Source organism: Leptonotus elevatus, chromosome 21 (assembly GCF_054856555.1).
Source record: "Leptonotus elevatus isolate MCC_2025b chromosome 21, RoL_Lele_1.0, whole genome shotgun sequence".
NCBI classification, from domain to species: Eukaryota; Metazoa; Chordata; class Actinopteri; order Syngnathiformes; family Syngnathidae; genus Leptonotus; species Leptonotus elevatus.
Window position 1 is genome coordinate 4,365,568 of NC_141259.1, and position 27,111 is coordinate 4,392,678.

Sequence of the window (27,111 nt, forward strand, 5' to 3'; positions counted from 1 at the left end):
GAGATGTTTCCCCGACAATAAAATGCAGATAACAATGTTTTAGGTGAGAACAAAATGAGTTCTACGTAAATAAATATATGATCTGTATTTGATTTTAGTACTGTAACAATTTATGGGTGGCTGGGCATCTATTCCAACAGTAATAAATTAAGATGCATCTGTAGAAGGTGCTAAGTCACAATGAGAAGTGTAATCACCGTCTCCAGTTCTAGCCTCTGGGAGAACTCAGCCAACCCCTGTCTCAAAGGACATAAAGATGCTAGCTTTATCAGCTTTATCTACACCCTATCTGGCTTGGATATGAAAATAGTATACTTGGTCACGCAATAAAATAGAGAGGATACACTAATCTATTTTTTAAAGCATTAATCTTATAAATAATTTGTCTTGTCCTTCATTTTGTTTTAATGCTTTAGTATTCCTAAAGGGAATCAGAGTTAATGGTGCTGAATAAAAAGTCAGGAGTCCAAGGCAACTCTTTTTCGGTCTATTTCTTTCTTCTTTTTTTATGCTTATCGTTTTTATACTTGAACACCAAAGTAGAAACAGTAGAAATGTTGTTTAAAGAAAAACATTCACAATATAAAGTGTACCATCTTAAATACATAACACACCACACAAGTTTTAAAAAGTGTATTTAAAAAAAAAAAGGCACAAGAATATATTTTGCAATATTGTTGATCCGGTTGATGTCATTATGACCAAAGAGATATTTTTCCGCAATGCATCTCTCTTCTCTTTTTTAATTAGACATGACATTTTTTATAATCCGCTTTCAATTAATCCAGTTGTAAACTTTTCTCCCAGACGCAGATGAAAATGTCACCGAATGCATCCAGCCACAAAAATACAAGCCAGGCATTCTTTGAACACACATTATAAAAGCTTCTCGAGCTTGTGTGAGCAACAAAACATTTCCTCAGATATTTCCACATAAATGCATAATAACTGACTTTTCCAAACATTACATAAGCACCAATATCCAAAGGAGTTAAGTAGATGATGCCCATGCATACACTGAAGGTTTTATGTAATTATGTCAGTGGGAATTGAGCGCAGCAGAGCCCACTCAGCAGAGATCAGCATTTTGGACGTGAGGGTTAAAAAAAAGAAAAAGTAATGGACATTATTATTATACATCCCTGGAACATTTATCACCTGGTTTGGACCTACACATTTCTCTGCAGGGCAAACCAACATAATTTATGATGTGGCCCTATCGCCCCGCCGGACGGGTCCCATATGCCCGCCGGGGTCCTGGTGGGGTGGGTGGGGGCTTGGTGGGCCGGTGCGCCTCCTGCCCCCGCCCGGTTGGGGGGGGCCCCGCTGGTCACACCTCTTAACTCACTACACTAGGTTTGCACAATACACTTTTATAGACATATAGGGCACATAACACACTTTGGGGGGTGGGGTAGGGTGGAAACACCGTCTTCACCCTACAACTCCCCTCCAATTTTAATACACCACGCAACTTGTGGGTGGGGGGGGGGGGCTTGGGGGCTTGTGGGGGTGCCATCGGTTGGGGGCCGCAGTATAGAGCAGTGCTGCGGTCCCCTGTCCGTGTCGCCCCCCCCCACCCCCCCCCCCCCCGCCCTATCTATTTTTTTTAATGCACCACATACACTCAGCAACATGCTTGGGTGGCGGGTGGATCGGAGCGTGGGAATATCATTTCCATCGGCTCCGGTTCACCTGCTCCTAATTTTAATGCACCACACACACACACTTGTATATACACTGGGTGGGGTCACATTCACGGTTTAGGGGTAGAGTTCGCCAGTCCGCGAGCTGGCGGACTCAGTAACAGGGGTTAATTTTCACAAAGAACGCTGGGGTGACGACCGGGGCCTTCCCCCGCTGGGCCTGGGGTTCGGGGGTGTCGGCCGCCCTCCGGTGCCCCCATCTCCCCCTTCTGCCCCCGGTGTTCCGTCCTTCCACACGGCGGGGGGTGGGGTGGGCGCGGCTGCCCTCTCCGCTCCGCTGTCCGGCCCCTCTTCGGCGCCGGTGCCTGGGTGCGGGTGGTCCCCGGGGGCTGGGGGTCGGGGGTTGGGGGGCTGCCGGTTGGTCGGGGTGGGGTCGGGGGGGGGCGGCTTTGTTGGGGGGGGGCGGTGGTGGGGGTTGCGGGGTGGGGGGGTGCTGGGGGTGGGGGGTGTCTGGGGGATTGGGGGCATGGGGGCGGCTGGGGCTGGGTTGGGGTGGGTGGCGGGGGGTGGATGGGGGGCGGGGGGTGGTGGGGGGGCGGGGGTTGGGGGCCGGTGGGGTGCCTGGTGGGCCTGCAGTGCCCCGTCCTGCTGCGTTGGGCCGGGGGCGCGGGCCGTGTTGGGGCGGGGGGCGCTCCTGCTCCTGGGTTTGCTCTCCGGCCGGTGGCCCTGGTGGGGCCCGGGGGTCGTCCTTTGGCGCTGCCGCGGCCTGGGGGGCCCTGAGGTGTTGCGCTTGCTCTGTTCCGGCGGGGGTCGACGGCTCCCCTCTTTGGTGGAGATTTTCATGCATGCCAGATCCACCACACCAGCATCTACCGAAACTCAGACACAATCTGTTTCCTCCTCAGGTTATTGAATCGGTGGAGGCTGGTGTCTCGGATCTCACGCGGCTTCGTCTGTCCTTCCTTCCTTTTCTCGGTCTCTCCGTTGGTCTCTTGAGGCCTCCCTGACTTTATGTTTTTTGGATTTGTTGGGGTCTGGATGTTTCTTGGGCTGGGGAGGAGTTCTGGTGGGGGGTGTCTGGTCGGTGCTGGATTTCACCTTCCTTGGTTTTCTTCGGTCCCCTCGGGTCTCCTGGTGTTCGATTTAGGTGAACGGTATAAGATTTTTTTTTTTTTCTAATAGGTTTTCTGGTGAGCTAACAAACACACGCACGCACGCACGCACACACACATACTCACCCACACACACAAAAAAAAAAAAAAAAAAGGTATGTATGTATGTATGTATATATGTATATATGTATGTATATATGTGTATATATATATATATATATATTTAAAAAAAAAAAAAATAATAATAATTTATGATGTGGCTAAGCAAAAACAGCAATCCATTATGTTGCTGTGTTGTACCAGAGAGTGATAAAAGTTTGTGAATAGGCATCAGGTGCCGTGTTATATAATATATGAGCTAAAATGACCCCTTATACAATTTGGCTAATGGCCTTTTTCCAATAAGTGTGCACTTTTTGGACCCTTTCTCTTTTTGCCATTCACTGTCAACGTTTTGGTTTGCAGTGTTCATCTCACTTTTTTGCGTCTGCCTCCCTGGCATGGAACCATGGTTGCTTCTTATCTATTCGCACCAATATCTGGTGCTGGGGGAAGATAAGCATTAATTTGCATGTTTAATGAACCAAACACCCCCGATTTCCCTCAGAGTGGGGACACACACATGCACATGGGTGCAAAGAACAAACACACGCGCATACAATGCTACTGTTGCCCTAAAGGGCTCCATCTCCTTGCCGCTGACATGGAGTCACCAGCTGCTGACTCCTACAGAAATAAACATGGCCCGTTTTATCTAGCTTCACATTCACAACTTGAATGACAGACACATGGACATTTGGTTAGAGCATGTCATGTCAAAACAACCCTGACATAATTTGACATCTTGGAAAGAAACCGATTCATATCCCCAACAAAGAACAGGCAACAACGCTACTATAAGAAATTGAGCCGGATTATTTTGGTGCTTTTAGGTGAGAAATATCAGATCTTCTTTAACTAACTGTTAGGAGTATATCTCATTACAGGACGACTAGGGATACAGGTAATTGTCTGGAAAGGTTGATTTCTACTTATATCCTACTAATATTGGATGCACGTCAAAATTTTACAACTTTACTGTCTATTTTTTGTAAGCCTTCGATGGACAAATTGCCAAATTGGAATCCAAAACGTACTCATATTTCACTGCATCACTGCTAGTAAGGTTAATACAATACAATACAAGGGGTGTCAAAATTAGTTCATTAATTGTGAATTAATTTAAAGTTCCTTTAAAGCCACAAATGTTTTTAACGCCAGATTAATGACAGCTCTTAATTGGATAACCTGTACTGGGGGAATTCCAGTCGTAACGCAGCACATCAAAATTTTGCAGCAATAAATTTAATGATAATGCACATATTTGTTTTATTTTACAATTTTTAAAATGTGCAGATTTTCCCAAGTTACTTCATGTTAAATATTAGAAGCCTCTTAATATGAAAAGAAAAATGTACTGAGCTGTCACCAACGTCTTACAAATGCAATTATGCCACCTAATGGCAGAAACATGACTTCAACACAAATCTATATCACACAGTTGTTGTTGTTTTTTTTACAATACAGTACATCTTTTTAATTTTAACTCAATTTTATGAATAATTAGGAAATTACTGTATCAATGACTAAAAGATGCAGCCATATTTCTATTAGTTTAAGATCTTATGTTAACAAGAGTATGAAAACTTTTAGGGAAAATTATTTTAGTCTTGTGATTAATTACGATAAAAAATCGCCTGACACCGCTAAATATAATGTATTTTGTTATTGTTGAGGGATGTAATTGTTTATGCTTATTGTTTTATTACACTAAGTTAGTATTGAATACATTAACTTTCACCACTAACACTTTTTAAATTATAGTATAAGTAGTCTTCATTCTCATTCAATTGCTTTCATATTTTCAGACATTAAAGTGGACATGAGCAGCGTAGTAGTAGTGCAGCGTAGTAGTAGTGAGAATTTTGGTGACGATTCATAGCATTTTTGTGTCATTATGTGGTGTTTAACCTTTGTATAAGTACAGTTGTGTATAAATCAAATGTAACCTGGATGGGAATAGCACTTATGTAGTAAATCTTAATGGCTTTCCCTCTTATTATTAAGATGATCTTTTATTGGCTTTCGCTTTTTGTATTGACGTCACTGTGCCGGTGTTATGTGATTACGTGATGCACTTGACTAGTAGGCTACATACTGACGCAGTCACGTGACGTAGCACGTCCAGTACGGGCGGGTTGAAAGCGGGAGTAGTTGGCTGCCGGTGGAGGTGAGAGCCGAGTGGCGCACGCTGAGGTAGGCTGTCGTGTATTGTTGTGCAAAGCCGAACACGAACTTTAAACTAACTGCAGGAGCCGACCATCTGAGCGCCGAGCGCTGAGCTAGCGGTACTGAGCAACGAGTCAAAATGAAAGTTGAGTGAGTGTGAAGAGTAAAGCATATGAATAAGCTTCAGAATTGGTGAGTGCGCTAATGAAGTTTAGCTTCCTCATTTCTAGCTAACAAAGTCTAGCTTCCTCATTCAATTTAATGCATCAGCTTAGTTTACCCTGTGGTTATTAATGCAATGCCTTCTGAATATGGTCCATTAATGAAAATGTGAATATTCGGATTTATTTATTTGATTGTGGAAGAAATTGGCAAGTAATTGAAGCACTTTAGTAATTAAAAGACGTTGAAGTTGAACAAGTCCATTAGCAAATTAAGTATTTTAAATTGTTATTTAAGTTTGTTTTTTTTTGGTTTACATACATTGATACAGCACTTTAATGCTGCCCAGTAGATTACTGGCGCTATAATGCACTTTACATATGGATGTTTATTTGATATTAACCTAACTGAATTTTGTGACTTTAATATGGTAAATATTATATTTGTATGGTAAAATATTTGAATATTTGAACATTGGAACTTTTGAATTGTGAGACTGATATTTGTAATAGCTGTATTGTTTTCCAATATTTAGTCTCCTTGATATATGACAATGAGTGGACAATAGAATTTTGATTGGACCAGGCCAAGTGGATGGTGAGCTAGTAGCCTATTCTGGGCCTGAAGCCTGAAATGGACTGTACCTGGAGTCAAACCAGCTTGAATCTGCTCTGCTCTGCTCGGGCCGGTAGGAGGTTGCATGTAGTGCAGGTGGTCCCCTTTTGTTCCCCTTTTCTCCCCTTTTCATTCCTTTCTTTTGGATTGAGAACTTTCTATTGCCCTCGCGACCTGCTCACAGCCCTCACGTTCCATCGATACATTCCCCTTCTTCGCACTTTGACTTTTTCCCCTTCTGGACACTAAAAATCGGTTGTGAGTCGTGGACCGAGGATAAACATCCATTACGTACAATCTCAATCTGATAGGAGCTACTGGACTGCTTGGTCTGATGAACGAATGAATTGAAATATATGCAATGTACTTCCTTGTCTTGTTGTCTGCATGTTGCTGTGTTATCTGTATTTGTGTAAAAAAAATCACTATATGGTGCCAATTGAAATTTAAAAGTGTCCAGTCTCATATTCTCCACTCCTAGAGCCGAATTTAGTCTTCTGAGTCTAGCCTACTGTATATGCTGTACTTGTATAAGTGCACTTGTTTCACAAAAGCTGCAATCCCTGTGACCTGACCTCGAATAAGCTGAAGACAATGGAAGGATGGATGGAAAAAATACTGCTACTAATAATACGACTACTGGATGACTACTACTACTACTAATAATAATAATAATAATATAAAGAAGAAGAACTCAAATAATTATATAATTTGCCATGATCATTGTCAGTCAAGTTGTTTCCACCACATAACAACATTGTTGTTTCAGTATATAAAAAAAAGATATTTCCGAAAACCCCAAAGATGTAATTTAAGAGAAAAATAGATAGAAGTGTGTAAGGAAACAACACAGAGGGAAGCAGGCAGAAAGATAGACATTGGGCCCGACAGCCAGGTGAGAGATGTGACCACCTGACACCATATTTCTCTCCCCCCCTCGTGGAAATGTATCATCAGTCATTAGGAGGGAGCGTGACTCCTGCTATCATCATTCACACGTGCACATTTGCACACACATACGCATACATACAAACTTCAACATGGGGCATATTTTAAGGTGTAACTCTGTGGCCTATAATTTTAGTTCTCTCTATGCAGCATTTTGCTGAGCTTATAAAACCGCCTGCAGCTAATGGTGTGATGGATCCCTCTATTATCACCCAACTTGAGAGAAGAGAGTGAGCTATAGTGAGATAAAGGAATCTAATTGGATAGTATTTTAGTCCTGGCAAAAACAGGGAAGTGACCAGGGATGTAAAAAGAGCACGTAAAAAGCACTAAAATGATAACTGCGAGTTCAAATCGAAATGTTGTCAGTATGCGTCGGTCCCGTCCACTACATTAAATCATACATGAGCTCGTTTAGCCCATTTCCTATTTAAAAAATGTGCAAAGGTAGGAAAAAGGGCACTTTAAAAGCAGTAGTTTTTCTTTATTTTCAGGAAATGAAGAACAAAGCAAAGAGTTGAATTTTGCATTCAACATGGGCCTTTATTATTCAAATGCCATTTCAATTATTTTAAAATAACACCTCATAATTAGGCCAAACTTATCCAAATGCTTAAAGGCAAATTAATATTTCTCATCAGTTGGCACTTTATGGTATCTCCACCTAGTATGACAGTTTGGTTTAGTTCTAAACATAACTGTGAAAAGTTGCAAGAGGTTTTAAAACAACTTTTCAATTTTGGCACGAATAATTGCACTAAAAGTTTGTATCTATTGCATCCAGCTGTGAGGTTTAATGAAATGCATTATTTATATGGTAAAATAGTAAGCAGAAGAAAATAGACATGGGTTATAAATTACATTAATTAAGGGTTAATTTTAATTTTTACAGAGACACGCTCCTGCATTTTTTTAACCTTGTTTTTAGAGTTTGCCATACACATAAAGGAAGCTCTCCACTCACTGAAAAGCATTGAATTTTAGATTATTGTAATTTGATTTCAAAATGTGATGAAATGTCATTTTACTACTATAAAAATATATGCTAGTCACAGACGAAAGCAATACAATACTGTATGTCATTTGTTTTTATCGTGTAAAGGAAACATTGCATTGGGGACATATCACAATTGGTAAAACAACAAATCTTATATTGACATTTGCACAGTACTGTTCTCACTATGTCATCTAGTGATTGATTGATAGGATGCTCACTCCCATGCGGCAAAAGGAAAGTGATGGGAAGAACACAAAATCTTTCTCAAACAAAGGTCTTTTTTTCCCCCCGCTTCTTGCCAAAAAGAAAAAATACAAAATGCTGAATGTCGTCCAATTTACTGTGTTATCTTCCAAATCAAACTGAACTGAACTGTACTTACTACTTTGGAACACATGATGAGTACAGCACCGTTGGTGCATAATTTGATGGCACTTCCTCATTAGAATAATGAATCCCTCAGCACACAATTGGGGAAAATATGTGCACGCAGACTAACTAACGACTTGCTTTTCTCTTGATTTCTTTTTCACACACCAACACAAACACTCACAAATACAATCTATCACGTTTTACCTTCGACTGACCTTCCCCCTGGGGAGTTTGGCAGATGTGTAAACTAAAAGCTGTTACAGCCTGAGGACATGAACTTTACACCTCACATTTCTCAGTATGCACATCTTTCTGTGACTTTGTATTTTGAGCTTGGTGCTTTCAAAGGCAACGTATTCTTGCCAAAGTTCCCGTGACTGGTGATAAAGATGCCTCATATTTCCTTTCTGTCATTCCTTCCACATTATTGAGAGATAGTAGAGAGAAACTTTTATGACCCTGCAAACTCCAAACAGCATTTGTATTTGACAAATATGCAAAAACCTATCATGGACAAGTCTATATTGTTTTTCAATGCTATATTGTTTGTGCTGGCATATGTCAGCCATAATTAAATACTATTTTCCTTCAATATGTTTATGTTATAGTATGTTTGGTTCTGTTTTTTTTGTTTGTTTGTTTTGCAGCTAAAACCTAAGGGAATACCAAAGCACGAATCTGTCTGTTTACAGTATTGACATAATCCACATGCTATGACCCTCGAGCATTATAAATAAATAAATCAAAATAGAATTGTGGTATTATTCAGTCCCAAATATGATAGAAACATGACAATATTGTTGTTGTTATTATAATTTTTATTATTATTATTTTCTAATCAAATTGCCTACAAAAGAATCATGATTGAGTGTTTGTGAAAGTCAATAGGAACCAACCATGGCAGAGGAGACCTCATGCAGACATTATGAATAATACATAAGACAGCAATACTGTCAGAGACACTTGTGGTCAGGTCTTTTAGGATGAGGCAGACATAGAACGAGTGAGTATATGTATGTCTAGAACAGTCAAGTAAAATAACATTTAAAAATAAAAGCCAAGGAATGATCGAGGCTAGAGAACAATTGGGCAGAGAACAAATGAAGGAGAAAATGAGTCGAGAAGCAGCAAGAACTACAGAGCCAGATAGCCGTAAAAAATACTAATAATAAATCAATGAAGCCATTCTGTGGCGCCGCCATGGGGTAATGAAAGCTATCTATTAGCTTTTCTCATTCTTTACTTTTTTCCATTTCCTTCACTACCTCTGTGCTGCGTTACCACCCCCAGCATGGTTACTGCATTCAACCAGGGCCGTGTTGCAACAAGCTCTTTCCCCCAGTGTTTTCAATAGGTTTGTGAATAATGATGATACTTATTCTGCTATATTCTAATGCTAATTGTGCAAAACGGAAACAGATAGAAATATTTTTTTTGCTGACCAAAGAAGAGACTCTAATCTTTCTTTTGGTAGGTTCCTTGTTTTGATAGCAATAGAACACAATATTCTGTGGGCCTTGCAAAATCAGTCAAAATCCAGTAAAACAGCTAGGAGCGAAGGGGTTTGCTTCAGTGAAAATGGCTGGAAGTGAATGAGTTAACAGGATTGTTATATTACTCCACATATTTTGGAAACAAAAGATCTACTTTGTTGTAATTCCACTAGTTGACATCAAGTTAACATTACGGAACAGTAAATTTGACTTACTTTTAAATAACAATGACAAAACTTCCTAACTTCATCAAAAAAAGGTAAGAATGAGACAATATTTTTGGTATAATAAGTATTAAGTGTTAAAATCTTAAAATCTAAAAATCTAAAAGCCGTATGTCTGCTGCGATGAACGCAGCAGACATACGGCAGGTATCTCCGGAATATAAAAATACGGCATACCATATCTTGTAAGCCTGGACTCTGATTTTAATATGGATTCACACAAAAAAATATCGAGTATTTTTTAGTCCATGCCCACTATTTAAAAAAGTTGTATCCAAATCAGTTAAGTAGTATTTGCACAGACCTGTAACTATCAAACAAGCAGCACTTGGTCTTTATCTTCTTTTTTTCCCCCTAGCATTTCCAACTAAGCTAAATCAAGTGTAAGTAATGTGATTGAGCTTTTTGAGAAGAGGCCGAGAGCTACACAGCCAGTGGTTTAAAAAAGAGGCCCAGAGCTACACAGGCAATCAGGCACACGTGAGACAGCAGGAGCAAGAAGCTTCCCCATCGGCTGCCACTTACGACTAATGTTCGAAAAGTGATAAATTAGCCCCTGTGTGGCGTTTGGTGTCACGCGCTTGCATGAGCCGATGTCGTTCCTACACGCTGTAAAGTGCTGCGGCGTTGCATGCCAGCAGATCACAGTGTAAACAGATGTTCGCCGGGATGGTCCCACAACAGCGCTGTACACATTCTTTCAGCTCAACAATTCTGCTGAGAAGTCCAAGGAGATGCATGAATTGTTTGAGTGAAGACAACATGGACAGGAAGGCTCACAGCATTCTGACAAGAACACGCACCGTTTATTGCTGCACATAACGAGGATTTAAAAACTGAAGGTAACTTGCGCTCTCTAACTCAGACGAGTGTCAAATAAATACATGGACCCGTGCTGAGCTATTAAACCTAAAGACCCAGTAAAGCAAAAATAAATGTCTTGTAAATTTGACACACCACAAATAAAAGTGTTGTTAACGATCCTCCCAAATTTCAATCATTTAAAACGTCCCCGATTATATAAAAAGTCTTCAAAATTGTGAAAATCAAGTTATTGTCTCCCCTCTCAAATGCTGAAGCTTTCCATCATGACTCAAAGTGCAGAAAGAGAAAATGATTTGCACTATCCATTCATCCATTTTCTATACTGCTTGTGCTAATTATTGTTGTAGGTCAGCTTGCAACTAATTCCAGCCAACAAGTGTTTTTTCTGCTGCTGTCCAGTGACGTGAGTTTTGCCCCATTTATCTCGCTACAAAAGGTGGAAAACTAATTCGTACTTGTAGAGCGCCGTGATTTGTACTCGTAGAAGAAGAGGGCGGGCTCTGGAGGATTTGGGCGGGCTAAAGCTCAACCTCATTGGCTGTGAGTGATGAGTAAACTAAGAGTGTAAGAGCAAAATACTGACATTTATCAATAAATTGTAATATTTGAAATAAAATGATTAAATACAGAGGATAAAGGGTTGAGGTTAAAATACCTGTAGCGGCTTAAAGATCCACTCGCAGTAAAAACGTTTTGTTTTCATTTTATTATGATAGTAAGAGAACAGATGCTTGAATATAATGTTAGTCAAATACAAGTAGCTGAGTACTGTCCACTTTTTTTTTGTTTGTTTACAGGTACAAGCTATTGATCGTATGTTTACACTGGTAGGCTTCAAATCTTGAAATACAAATCGTGACTTCAATGTGTTCAGTTTTCGTGACAACAACATGAGATGAGCTAGCTAGCTAGCACCGGATTACGAGCTATGTTCGTACAATAAATCTTACCTTCATACTAAAACTTCTTTCTTTCTGCCCACTTGGAGTGCTCTGCATGTCAACCAACGTTTAAGCTGTTCCACACGGTGTTCGTATATTGAACCATGTTGAAATGTTCACGCCTGGGACGTCCTCTTCTTCCAAAATGACGCGTAAACTGGTGTGGCTACTCTGTTTGTTTGGAATTTGCGCATGGGTGTCATTTGAGTTCAACCCACGGTCGTTCGCTCAACCAATGAGGTTGAGCTTTAGCCCGCCCAAATCCTCCAGAGCCCGCCCTCTTCTTCTACGAGTACAAATCACGGCGCTCTACAAGTACGAATTAGTTTTGCACCTTTTGTAGCGAGATAAATGGGGCAAAACTCACGTCACTGGACAGCAGCAGAAAAAACACTTGTGACTCCTAGTGGCGACTTCTTTGACTACAAGTTGTCATTTCTACAGGTACAAATCACAACTTTTACAGATACAAATTTACACTTTTTGTACAGATACAAAAAAAAATGTGTACAGGTACAAATCATGACTTTTACAGGTACAAATTGTTTTTACAGGTCCAAATCACGACTTTTACAGATACAAATTTGGACTTTTTTCTACAGGTACAAATTTTTTGCACAAGTTAGATTTGCACCATATTTACCTCCATAAGAACATGCAAACGCCACACTGGAGGCCTGAAATGAGATTTGCAACCCGATACTCAAAACTGTGAGGCAAAACTGTGAGGCTAACCTCGGGTGACCAGATTTTCAGAATTAAAAACCAGGATACTACAATTTAGCTTCCATCAGGAACTATTTATAAATAATTTAATTGCTAGACAATGAGGTTGTGGTTTTATTTTAGCTAATGCTATCTTTTTTGACAGTTTATCAACTGTAAATAAGTCATTGCACCCGCCATTATGAATCAAGGGCGCATCTGTCGAGGAAGGACGCAATGACTATCATAATCAATGTATATGACTGATGCATATAGTAAGAATTGATGGGGACGGGTTACTAATACGCCGTGGCTTCTACCCTTCTTTCGGATGTCAATGTTGCAAATGATATTATGTGATCGATGTAACCTGTAATAATGTGTCCGAAAGGAAAAAAATAATAAAACAAAACAAACACTTATACAACCATTTTTGCTCGGTATTGGAAGCTTAACTCGTGCCGGCCCCACATTGTAACCTTGGCAATATCATGCCAGAAAAGGGCAGCGGCATTAGGCTAGCACAGGGATCAGCAAGCTTTACTGTCAAAAGAGCCATTTTAGGCCAAATATGTAACAAAAAAATCTGACTGGAGCCGCAAAACACTTGAACATTGTGATGAAGGAAACTGTGTGTTATGTACTGAGGGCCCTAGATCTAATTAGAGCTGCACCACAACATAAAAAAAATATATATATACATTAATTTTCTTCTACCTTTCGTCTTCTGTTTTTGGCTTTTATTATTTTTATTTTTTGGTGGTAATTTTTAATACTATGTTTTTCATACATTTTTAGACATTTCTGTCTTTCTGTCAAATTTCTGACACTTTTGACAATTTTATGGACGTATTGTGATCATTTTAATCCTCTCTTCATACTTTTTTTGACATTTTATGGCTATTTTTTCCTGCCCTTTTTTGCTATAATTTTCTGACAATTTTGGCAATTTTGTGGACATTTTATGACAATTTTGGGGATTTATTATTTTGTTATGGAGATTTTAAGGTTATTTTTTGAACATTTTCTTTACTGCATTTTCTTAAATCAATTTGCTGACATTTTTGGCAATTTGGTGAACATTTTATGGTAATTTTTGGGATTTCTTCTCTTGTTTACGGACATTTTATAGTTACTTTTTGAATGTTTTCTTTTCTGCCTTGTTTAAAAATAAATGTTCAGACTGTTTTTCTTTTTTTGGTATTCCAGATACATTTTATGGCAAAATATTAAAAATCAAAAAAGATTTATAATATTTTATCCCCAAAAATTATTGTGCAAAAAAATCCTAAAAAAGATCCAAAGGGAGTCACAGGAGAGAGGCTAAAGAGCCACACGTGGCTCCAGAGCCGCATGTTGCAGACCTCTAGGATGGTAGGACTACATTTCCCATGAGTCTTCAGCAAAAGTAGGAAATAGTTGTAGTTCCAGTATGACGAAAACACACATGCTAGCAATTTAACAGTTAAATTCCTTTTTAATTGGTTTATTGTATGAATCGAGATGACATAAATTTGGGACGCCTGGTCACACTAGGCAATCCACCTGCCTGCATGCTTGTTAGTCAATAGAACTCTTTCTGGTAATAGATTATATCTATTGGATCATGCAGCCGTACCTAACCCAAATTATTCTATTCTTTTAATTTCCTTAAAATTATTCCTTCAATTTACTGTTATGTGTTACTGTAACAAATAACATATCCCCATATTTAGATGCAGTCTATCATAGAGTGCCTAATGAAGCACAGGAAAAAGAGGAGTGATGTTACAGAAAGGTTAACGCCATCTTACTGAATGCTATCAGATTGCCTCTGATCATTCACAGTCATATCACAGATGCTCTTATCTATACTTGGGCTGGGAACAATCGGAAAAAAGGATAACGTCAATCAAGGCGGTGAGACGAAATAAAGCCGGACAAATTCACACATGAGCTCTGGTGTGATGCGCAGACAGGGACGTCAAACGCACATCACATGTTTGAGTTAACGCGCATTGACAAGTTTAAGTGCACGCAGGGATCAACGTTGACTCGGCGGCATAATGAGCTCCCAGCGGGCATAAGCGCAACTAATCCTCTAGATCTGGTGTGATTACCAAAGGATGACGCAACCATGAGACAGCAGACAGGCTAGTGCTGCCCCGCCACCCCCAAACAAACACATGCACACACATATCCATGCATACATAATTCATAACTGTCCAGTATTAAAATTTTCACAGGAAAACAGTATAAAAATGTATAATAATTGTATTAGTATCCTGAGCAGATATTTTTAAATGTATAAAAGCAATTGGCCCTGTGGTGAGGTTAGTAGCAATACACTACTGTATATTGTACAGTACAATTAATTTTCTTTTTTTCTTCTTCTTCTTCTTGTTTTGGAATACGAGTTGGAAAAGTTTAAGGGCAGGTGTTTAGAAAGTTATATTCGAACAACAAACTACAAACGGGTTCTCTCCTTCAATATGGGCCAGACGGTCAACCAGCACGTCCACAAAGAGATCATGTATTGTTTGCTTTGTTTAGTGTGTAAAAAGAGAAGCGTGCTCAAAACTGCTCACCATGACAACGTGTCTGTTCACAACAGGCACCGAAGATTACAAATGGCTCTTCACTTCACCGTGCCGCAACTGCAGTGGAGTTGAAATTGAGCAACTCTTAACGCACGTGCACACACAAAATTTGGAAACAGTATGATTAGACAATAGAACACAAAACCTAGTTGTAAAACATTTTAAAAATTAAGTATTTGGAGTGACTGTGGACAAATTGTTACACAATGACTTATGGAAACTGATTTCAAGTGTGGCGAGTGGGTCAATTGGTCATGGCTGTACCTCACACATGCCTGATACAATTGTTATACAAGTTTACGTCTTCAGATTAAAAAAAAAAAATGTTTTATGCGCTACATGTTTTATGTAACTGTATTGCCACATGTATACAATTTGACTATAATTAAGTAAGTTTACCATTCAACAGTGTTGTGTTTAAAAATGGGATAAGTTAAAAATAATTATATTATTTGATAAATGACAAAATGCAGTTTTTGCTGACACGCAAAATAATAAGATCATTTTGAGTGAGTGAGAAAAAAAATCTGTGCGAGTGCACTTGGCAGTGTGTATGTAAATAACAGGCTCTCCTTTTTTACATGTTTTGGTACAAGAGATGGACTAGTGAATTAGTTGATGACATAATAGCCTACTAATATTATCAAACATTGCAGCAGGACTATCACACCTTCAACTCGCTGTCGCCAACTGTGAAGCCACAAACGCGTTCCAAAAAAAAGCCAGGTGTCTTTGTTTTATCCGTAGAAAGCCTTGACAGAATGTGAGAAAGTATAGAGACTTCATTAGAATGTGGCAGGTTGGGAAGGAACGTACTGGCATTTGAACCGTTGTGTGCCTTTGAGCCTCTGGGTCTCAGCAGGCCCTCACCCTTCTAAACCTGTCACAAATACTGTGATAGAACACTTAAAACGTCTTCAGTATAGTGGAAAAGATAGCCGAAATCCTTCCGCTCAGTATGTTTCAAGCAAAAATGGCTGCCACGGCCATCAAGAGTATAGCGTTCATGTAGGAAAACCCACGAAAGCCACACAGAAAGGCAACAGCTCAAATTCCACACTCCAAAAGACTCAGGCAGCTTTGTGAACCAGTATTCCACCATGCTGTCACTCTAATATTAAAAAAATAAATAATAGAATTGGAAGTAATTAGATCATGAGTCAAAATGTCACAATCATAAGCATTGCATTATGCATCATGGTGAAGTGGTTAAGCATTTTAATGTAGAGGTTCACGGTAGAGTTGTTTATCATTACAGAAAAACATTTTCCATACACTCAAAATGCTTAAAAAATAATAATTCCAACAAGGGCAGAAAACAGAAAAAAAGTTTTTATTCCATGGGGCTTTTCTCTTTGGGCCCCTTCAGGCTTGCGTACATGTACAATAAGTTGCTGGAGGGAGTCAGAGGAAAGCTGCATTCATATAAAAGGTTGTCTTTTTGACATTGCAGAAGAGCTCAAAACAAAAACACACAGCCAAAGAACACTATGAGAAGTAAATAAGTTAAATCCAACTTCCTACCTGATACGCAATGTGGATTTTTCTCTTTTGGAGGAAGGTGATTTAATGTGAGCAGATGGCAAGTGCAATATTTTCGCTGTTAGCATTAAACTGCCTTATTAGCATTTAGGTCACACTTATCAGCTCATCCATTTTCTGACTTTCTCAACTGAAAAATCAGAAGATAAGTTCAACAGCAGAAAGTTTAGGAGTTGGCTGGTTTGGTGAAGTGCATATGCTAATTTAAGATGGTTGTAAAACCAACCCTTGAAGATAACTTATGCCACCAAAAATTTACAGTACTAGCCAAATGCTAACAGTAGTTTTGTTGCTTAACTCATTTGATCCCAACAACGTATACATGTGTTCTATGTTAAATGTTTTAAGTGTCGTATTTGCACCTTTTTTTTTATGCTACAGCATACACAAGGCTTTGATGCAGCCTCACAACTGCAAAGAACGGTTGAAGAAATTGTAGTTATTACACAAACGGCCAGCAAGTGTCAGCAGAGCAAAAGAGATCAACCAGGGCCATGGCTAAAACAAATTCATCTTGTCTACAAATCTATATCGTCCTGAGTTTTTTCTTTGTTAAGACAAAAAAGGTTGTGCTTTACCTTGACTAGATTCGACTGCCGTCTTCCTCAGAAGCTTCTGAGGAAGGCGGCAGTCGTCGCCGAATCTAGTCAAGGTATAGCACAATCTTTTTTTGTCTTGAAAAAGAAAAAACACAGGACGAACCAGGGCTATGATGGGAAAAAAAACTAATTTACTCACAATTCTAAATAGATTTGTGACTCAACTTAGCTATATTCGAATGCTAATTGCTGATGAAAGAAGAGACTCTAATCTTTCTTTTGGTAAGTTCCATGTTTTTATAGCAATAGAACACAATATTATGTGGGCCTTGCAAAATCTGTCAACATCTAGTAAAACAGGAGAGTGAAGGGGATTGCTTCAGTGAAAATGGCTGGGAGTGAATGAGTTAATGATCTTTTTCGCAAACATTTTCAGCCAAAAACACACAAATGAATACGACACACAATCTCCTTTCTCTATTGTCTAAACATTCACACACAAAATTACATTTGTTACCTGATGCTGCTCATGCTGCCAGCGTCCGATCCCAGCTTGCATCTCTCCAACTGGGTGGCAACAATCTGACGTTCTGCCTCAAGTTCCCGGGTCAGCCGCTCAAACTGCAGCTCCTACAGAGGCACAGTGTGTGTTTAAGTGGAAGTCAACCTTAAACATTTCTTGACAATAATATGTTATATGTGATCTCGCTAGTCTAAACAGGACATTCTGATTAATATTACATTTGTGGAATATGAGTTATGATGCAAAATCCAGCAGTTTTTATCCATCTCAGGGGGCGGCCATTTTGTCACTTGCTGTCGATTGAAGATGACATCACAGGCTCAGGCAACGACCAATCACAGTTTTCTGAAGCTGAGCTATGATTGGTTGTTACCCGAGACCCGAGCAACTGTGATGTAATTTTCACTCGAGAGAAAGTAGCAAAATGGCCGCCTTCTGATATTGGTAAAAACTGCTGGATTTTGCTGCTTAACTCATATTCCACTAACACAATTATTAACCAGAACACACATCAAACATGTTATTGTCAAGAATGCACAAAAAAAGTTGAAATATTAGTCTCTTGCTGCAAAGTGGTTCTCCACATCACTTATATTTAACAAGGACACACTTAACGGTCTACTTTTTTTTTTTAATCATTTATACATACTGCTATGCTTCCATTTCACTTATAAGTTTGTTTGTATACAAAGTACTTTATTTAGACAATGTGCAACGTGACGCAATTTTTGCCTCGAGTCATGAAGACGGCAGACTGCAATGCAATGTCTGAAATGAGGTGTCATCATTTTATTTAGCTTGGATGTGATTGGCGTGTGAGAGTAGGTGGAAGGAGCTGTGATTGGCTGAAAAGAGTCCAAATGCAAAAATAGCTCTTTAATCCCTTTGTCGACATTGTCACATGAATAGTTGAAGCGCTCCTTTTGAAAGTGTATAAATTAGTCTAATGAGCACATTTGTGGAATCCCTCCATGGATTGTGGTATCCCCAAATGGACGTATCATTTCAGGGTTGGATTTGTTATTTTGCATATTCTCCATTTAGAATGTAGTGCATGAAATTAGAACAAACCTAATTGGTCACGTTATCAACCATCAATGTGCAAGAATGGACAATGAAGCAGTCCAACCATTTCAATTGTTGCATGTCTCATCCAAACATTTACAATGTTAGCACTGATTGACAATTGGATTTTTAACATCAAACGACAATTTGACGTCTTCATCAAAGACACCAGAAAGTGTGTGTATACAGTATGTGCATTCATATTCAAGTGACTCATACAGGCAAGGATCAATAAGCGCAAGTGTTGTAGTCCACCACCTTACACCAGGGTTGTGTAAGTACAATACGTGTGCATGTTTGTGAGTGTGTGTGTGTGTGTGTGCGTGCGTGCGTGCGTGCGTGCGTGCGAGAGAGAGAGAGAGAGAGAGAGAGAGAGAGAGAGAGAGAGAGAGAGAGAGAGAGAGAGAGAGAAAAAAGAGAGAGAGAAAAAAGAGAGAGAGAGAGAGAGAAAAAAAAGAGAGAGAGAGAGTTGTAAAGAGCGCGTGTGCTGGTCTGATTGGTTTTCAAAGCCATTTGAAGTGCTGAATGACTTGATCCCCGGTCGCTATCTCAAGTCTCCAAGCTCAATCCCCTCAACTCAACATTACAGCACAGTGCAATGCAATTCATCTCCTCAACATTCTCAGGAAGCACTTACTCATCAATATGCACACTTTCTTGCCCCTTTTCTCAGGCCTTCCACTTTCACACACACACGTGCAACAAGCACCCAATTTGAAGATATCACAGCACTATTGGTGTTATATACATATATATATATATATATTTATATAAACATTTATAAAGGTGGTTTGTCACATGCAGCTAAGAAGGAAAACAGTAGAATGGTTAGTATGCACTAGCAGGTCCAGTCACCCTGGTGATTTGTAAAGAGAGGTGACGCTGCTAATTCGAGCATGGTCTATGAAACAGCAAGAACCTGTAATTTGAAATCACAGGGGTGAGATGCCTCGCTTGCCTCGCACCTCGACTCATTTTTTTTTTCTTCAAGCGCTTTGTCGCCTTGTTTGCCACAGCGGCAAATCCTCAAGCTGTCAAAATGCAAAAAAAGCTGAATTATGGAAATTAGTGACACAATGCCTCAGGATGCTCTGAGTCTTCTAAGGTATCCTGAAATAACACCTCTCTATTGTTGCAAATAGGAGAACTGTTTGTGTCATGGATGACAAAATTAAACATCTTGTTGTATTAAGTGCCATGTTAGTGAAACATTTCATAAGTGTACAATATTACTGACTGAAAATCTATTTAGATGAATTGGTGATTTTAATTTATATTTACGTAGTCATGCTCAATGCAATATGGACATTTGACTACATCTTGTAGTGGTACTTTGTGTTTTCCAGGTGACCAACTTTTGAATCACATGCATCTCCAGTATTAAAAATGAGGTCCTGACTCCTCCCAAGTGCAGTTCTATTGGTGCACAAATGTACAAAATCGCTCATGAATATTGCATATAAAGGGGATGCCAAAATGTATTGATTGTCAATACTGAAAGATATTTTCCACACGATGTGATGGTTTTGTCAGTAGTTTCTTAGAAAGTCATTTTAGCCTTCCTCGACTTTCATCCAAGTTCCCATACGCCATTTTATTTTGACAACTAATTTGTTGTGCAATTAATGTTAATTAGATAAGCATGGCAGCAGAAACACTGTTTGAGTCAATCTAACATTGGAGGTGAAGTGAAGGAAATAACAAATAGAGTAAAATCATACTCGTGTGCTAAATGCCTTGAAACAATTTCTGAACACCCAGCTTTCTTAAAATGAAAACAATCAATCAAAAAAATCTGTTGTGTTATTGTGTAAAAGCTGAAGGAAGCAGTTGCAGCTTGAGCCCCCATTTTACTAACTGTACTCTGCTTGGCACAGCTTGACTTCCTTTCCACACTTTTTTATTAGTAAATATTGGTGGCATTCATTTTAGTGCTTGGGCAGAAATAAAGCTAATCGGTCAAGATAATCTTTCAGAAACATCAGAAAAGATAGATTTTTTTGATTGATTTTGATTATCGGTAAGGATAGAACGATATGTTTTATTCAGGGCTGATACCGATGCCGATTATTAATAGTCAAGGAGGCCGATAACCGATATTTGAAGCCAATATTCATTTTCAGTAAAAAGGGGGAAAAAACATTGGCGTAAAAAAATGTAAATACAGATGCCAATCTTGACTTTGTTGTAGTTAATGTCTTGAAACATTCATGCTTATTGAACAATTTTTCAGACTTTTTACAATGTAGAAGTTTTTTGTTTTTTTTAAACCCCTTCATTTTTTCTGGTGGCCATTTTTTTAACTGATTTTGACTATTTCCCCACATAAGAACAACATGGGGAAAAAATGGGGTTATCTCATGTTTTTATTTGTTATAGTGGATGCCAGGATAGTATGGCTGTAACGTGTTGTAAACTTACCAAGCTTATATGTAACATTTTTAACATGAACATCATGCGAATCAACTTGCAATTGTGATTGGTTAGCTAGGATCCAATCATGAACCAGAAGTGTTGACATCATCCAAATCATGCACTTTTATTGGTTTAGACATGCAAACGTCAGGTTTACTGCAATCGGGTTCGAAGTTCATCTTGGATACTATACTTTTAAAGTTCTAAAAAAAAATGTTCAGGAAGCTCCTGAGGTTATCAGTATGTCTTAAAAATCTTAAACTTTCACATTTATTTGTTTTAATGTCAAACAAAAACAAAAGGTTCAGAAGGGGACGGGGGTCAGCAGCATCTCTTACAAACTTAACAGAAAATATAAATAGTTCCCTGAGATTAAAATAGTTTTAGCTTGACCTTTTATCAGACGTCAGATTTAGAAAAAATACCAATATTGGCGCCGATAATCGGTCAGGCCAATTATCGGTCTATCCCTAATTATCGTATGTGATCACCCCCCAACACTTATAGGAAAACCTTGTTGTCCTCCTTCAATGACACCTAATTGCACCATCATACGGTATATCAAATGAGACAAAGAAAAACATGATAACATAGAAGTCCTAATAGACAGGGAGGGGCCGTCAGGGCAGGCTGGTGAGGCATGTGAACAATAAATATAATATCAATGATTTCATCATTAAAATGTATAAAATAGCTGAATTTGCATATTTCTTGTTATATAGTATATTTTTTCCAATGTTGCACTATACTTTGGTTATATTTTATGTACAGTACGTGATAACATTGTGGAAGTCCAGTACTTGTTATCACTTCAGAATGTATCGTATTTGGGCTCAACATGATTGGACGCAGTGCAAGATAACAAAGCGGTGGCCCTGATATCGCAGCTTTGAATGGGATAAATAGCAGCCTTGCCTTCTCACTTTGTTAGTATAAAAACAAACAAAAAAAACAACGTGTCTATTTCTACACTGGAGACAAATGATCCTGCTCACCACCATAAAGACGCTGTGTGGTGTCTGCGCTTGATGGTCTCTGTGTGTGTCTGGAGATAAGGCCCAATCATTATAAAGTGGCCTATGGGTAGCTATTAGCGGCGCTGTTTTTGGATGGGAGACAAAAGGCTATCAAACAGAGCTCTGACCTTCTCTTTGAGACGTGATGCTCCCTCTCGCAAGCCTTCCCTCTCCGTCCTCATTCAGCAGAGGGAAAAATGAGTGGTAGGAAGGAGCGGAGAAAAGGAAGCGCGGATGCGAGCTGGTGAAAAGGTCACACCGCTCTCCTCCGTCACCCCCGTGCATACTGAACACCACCCCGCCCGCACGCGTCACATGTTACCTTTTTCAAGGGTTCAAATTTCAGAGACTTACTCATGCCCCTGCTTTGGCGCTTGTTGCCATTATAATGAGTGCAGAGTCGAGCAGGGTGGGTGGGCCAATACCTGGAGGGGAGGACAGTGAGGTGACTGTGGTGATGAAAGTCACATGAGATGATGGCCACAGGGAGGAAACTTGATGCTTCCCCTTTTATATATTTAAGATGGAGGGAGGGGGGAAGGGGGGAGGACCACGACCGTATGACCTCTCTCTCAAGTCAGCGACTGTTTTTTGTTAGTTTTCTTATATTTCTCATCTTGTAAGCTTTTGAAAGTCATTATCTGTTTTTCGGGCGCAGGTCTGCATGCATAGTTGTTTTGATAAAGAATCTGCACCATGCAATTATTACCGTCGTTTAGAGCAAAGGTCACTATTCATCATTTGAATTTGAATTTTATATAATCAAGCCAGGAGTTATTACTTGCTAGTATTTAGACCATTGGATGTCGGCGAAAGAAAATAATTGTCTCTCTGTAAACTGAAATGGAATCCAATTATTGATCTTACGTTTTGTTAGATTATTATTATTGTTAGAAAATATTATTTGTTGAATGCTTTGTTGTGATCAGGGTTGGGAGGGTTACTTTTAAAATGTAATCCATTACAGTTACAAGTTACCTGCTAAAAAATGTAGTTAGTAACGTAATCCAAGTACCATAATATTAAAGTAATGTAACTGGATTATTTTGGGATTACTCCAATATTGAGTATGCTGATGAAGACAAAATAAAAATAAATATCACCACAATATATAGTATATTCTATACAATGTGCCCATGCTGTTTGCGGGTGATAGGGACCCGGACGGCCTACAAATAGCAAAAGTCATTGTGTAATTAAAAAGCATGTAGGCTATTGATTGATTGATTGATTGATTGATTGATTGAAGGCCATATGCTGTTTTCGAACTGTCACTGAAAGCAACCACACCTCACAGTTTGATAGATAGATAGATAGATAGATAGATAGATAGATAGATAGATAGATAGATAGATAGATAGATAGATAGATAGATAGATAGATAGATAGATAGATAGATAGATAGATAGATAGATAGATAGATAGATAGATAGATAGATAGATAGATAGATAGATAGATAGATAGATGTGTGACATCAACTGCAAAATGAACTTTTATCCCAGTCACAAGTTTAGCCGTGTATATGTTGTGTATGATGTTTAAATAGTGAATTGGTGTGAGGAAGATTTGTTTGGAAGGTGTAACTCACATTATGGTTGTAGGCTAGCGGGCTAGCTAGCAAGAAGCTACAGCGCGTAGCATGCCGCTGAACTCAGCTCAAACTTTCGCTCCGAGTAAGTTCCAGTGAATACCGGTCGCCATTTCCTCCTCCTGTCTGTGAACCTTTTTCAAACTGCCCGCGTGTGGAGGACACGACTAGTCAATTCATTTGTTTGTTCCCACCTCCCCGACATGTAGCAACGGTCCCACTCGCGCGGGCGTGAATGTTTTTTTTTTTCTTTTTCTTTTTCTTTTTCTTTTCTCTCTCTCTCTCTCTCTCTCTCTCTCTCTCTCTCTCTCTCTCTCTCTCTCTCTCTCTCTCTCTCTCTCTCTCTCTCTCTCTCTCTCTCTCTCTCTCTCTCTCTCTCTCTCTGTCTGTCTGTCTGTCTGTCTCGCTCTCTCTCTCTCTCTCTCTCTCTCTCTCTCTCTCTCTCTCTCATCGTAGAAATTGTAAATCCTCAAAGTAATCCCCATTTTTAATAAATGTACCTGTAATCTGATTACATGTTTTTTCCTGTAACTGTAATGGAATACAGTTACATTTACGCGTAACGGCAGTACATGTATTCCGTTACTCCCCACGCCTGGCTGTGATGTTTTTGGGATACTGGCATTAGGCATTGAATGTCATAGTAATCCTCATAAAAGGATGGATTTTGTTGGGCGTGTCAGTGAAAGTCCAAAATTTAAAGAATGTACTTTACAAAAACTGAACATAATATAAAAATTACTTCACAGTTGTTTAGGGCTCAGGTAACGACCAATAATGGCTCATCTTTGAGCCCTTAGCAACTGTGATGTCATCTTCAGTCCACAGCAACTGGCAAAATGGCCGCCCACTGAGATGGATGAAAACAGGTGGATTTTGATGCTGAACTCATATTCCACCAACACAATATTACTTAGAAGACGGTGTTTAGACTAATGGGGCTGCATAGAACGTACAATATTATTATAAAGAAACTTTTTGGGTTGACTTCTCCTTTAAAAAAAAAAAAAGCTATTAAATTGTGTCTTCTATTTTACTGGGATTTCCTAGTATATTCTCATGGGATTGTTGTGGTTTATGATGCTGTGGATCAATTGTGGTCGCCTTCCACCTGTATCTAAATATTGAAACAGGATATTTAACTTGGCTGAGACACAAAGAGCTCTTTAGTAGGCATAGCAAAATATTTTATGTCAGCAACCTTTAATACTCAAAAGAGCCACTTGGACAGAAAAAAAACTCACTGGGAGCCACAAAAGCCTTTTGGATGTATTAAATATATAAAATATTAAAAGTTGCTGTTTTTTAACTGTACAGTGTTGTTTATAAAATCAATGAATGCCAAACTTTCTTTCAACATGTAACACAAACATTTTTGACAAATTGATAAATGAATTGTATTTCTTCCAAAACTATGATTTATTATTTAATAATTATATAGAACCAAAAATACCGTCTTTGTCTGTGTTCTGTTCTCATTTTATCATGTGGAGCTCATGCGAAGGTATGTTGATGCCTGATGCGAACAGCGTGTCAACCAATGGGGGGGTTGACACTGGCGATGGACTTTTACCCATCGGAAACCAATAGTCAACAGGGGGTGCTGACAGAGAATGAATGCCCGCCTGCCTAATTTGGATGCCCCCCCTGAGTTGCGCAGTCAGCTGTCAACTTCAATTAAAAAGTATAACTTAAAGGGATACTTGACTCATTGAGCTGTTTTCAGCAGTGAGAAGTGAATATTTTGTCCAGAAAGAATTTGATAACTTAATTATTTCGCTTGTACAATTAATAACTTTAAAAACAAATGTTTCCACTTGCTGTCGACTGAAGATGACATCACCTGTGCCGCGGAAGTAGGTAACGAACAATCATGGCTCACCTGTTTTCTGGGTTTGGTCAGCAAACTGAGTCATGATTGGTCGTTACCTACTTCCTCGGCACTGGTGATGTCATCTTCAGTCGATAGCAAGTGGAAAAATTTGTATTTGAAGGTATTAATTCTACATGAAAAATAATGAAGTTACCACATTATTTCTGGACAAAATATTAACATTTTACTGCTGAAAATGGCTCAATGATTCAAGTATCCCTAACAATACTGAATACTGTACTGTTAATATGTGCCAAATTATAGCCAATTAAAGTATTTATTTTACCTGGGTAATGATATTTTGCTGTATCGGAACTTGGAGGCTGTAAGACGCTTTCTTCATCTTCACGCATGATTGCAAGCTGTCAGCTGTGATATGCGAACGATGTTCTATACGGCAACAATGTTAGTTAGCACAATGATGAGGAGAGCATTTGCCGAGTAGTGTTTACTTTTATATTTAAAGTTGGGGGGCAATACAATGGGTTCTTTCAACTTTTATTTTTTTGTTGTGAAATATGTTAAAACCAATTTTAACAGTAAAACAGTAAACCTTTTAAAAATAAATCGCTGAATTGGTCAACTAAAAAATGTATTAGTGTGTTGCCTTGAAATTTTTAGTTAATTAGCATTAGCAATGGCCAAACTGCAGTGTTTGAATTATTTGAACTGAATTAACCTAGAAACGCTATGTTTTTAACTTTCATGCATGATATCCATAAAAAGAGCTGATGGCATATAAGAAGACACTTCAGCTCAAAGCAGAGCACAACTTTTTACCCCGAAGACTTGTACACAAGGAAAAACATGAGTAGTGTTAAAGATGAATTCTGTGAAGGGGTTTCAACAACATCTCAAAAGAATTATGTTTAAAGTAAACACAAATTAAACTGTTACATCATCAATGTAAACAAATAAGCTTTTATCAGTATTCCTTGAATACTGAAAGAGTGCTAATGAATTACTATCAGAATGTTTGAGGAAAAACCTAAACCAGAACATCTGAAGCAGACTAAACATCTTGACAACATTTAAGTAAACTTTCATCATACTTTTAATGAGACAGAACTGAGCCAGAGTCCAATAAACAGTCAAAATCATACCCTTTTACCATAAAAGGGAAAGTAAGTATCCAGCCTCGGGAACGCTTCAATAAACGCTTCCCAATTTATTTTCCAAGTGCTAGAATTGAGCAGGTATACCAGCTGTTACGAAGCAAAAATCCTTCTTGACAAGAAAGCTCCTTCAAAAAGTAAGCGACTTTGGACTGTGAACGGACACGCTGATGTATACAAATAGCGACTTTGCAAAAATCCTTGTCGAGACCGCTGTCAGTTCTGTTTTGGGTATAGCTGTTGCTTATTTAAATGCGAGGCGCTGTTCCAGAAAACAGCCTTCGAGCACATGTTTGAAATAGATGGAGCTTTGTCACATTTTTGGGGGATGATGCGCTGCGACTCTTTCATGTACAGGACAGCTTTGAGGCCAATTATAGCATCTGAAATATATGATTCAATACGTCCACTTCTCTTGTCTATTTTAAAGAAAAGGTGGTAGACAATAGCACAGTTTGCCTCGACATACTGTACGCGCATTCCACTTCAGACTGCTATGCCTGGTTATTTGTTTTGTTTGACACTACTACTTTCATGTGCATCAAAA

The 27,111-nt window shown here is 39.0% G+C and overlaps 1 protein-coding gene across 3 annotated transcripts in view; it reads right to left on the reverse strand.

Annotated features, from left to right (window-relative positions):
* Positions 1-27,111, reverse strand: part of ctnnd2a (catenin (cadherin-associated protein), delta 2a) — a 251,414-nt gene that overhangs the window by 152,388 nt on the left and 71,915 nt on the right. For all 3 annotated transcript variants that reach the window (XM_086066020.1, XM_086066021.1, XM_086066019.1), the window contains exon 3: positions 17,486-17,598. In XM_086066020.1, coding sequence (XP_085922146.1) covers positions 17,486-17,598 — 113 coding nt within the window. The remainder of the gene's footprint in view (positions 1-17,485; positions 17,599-27,111) is intronic.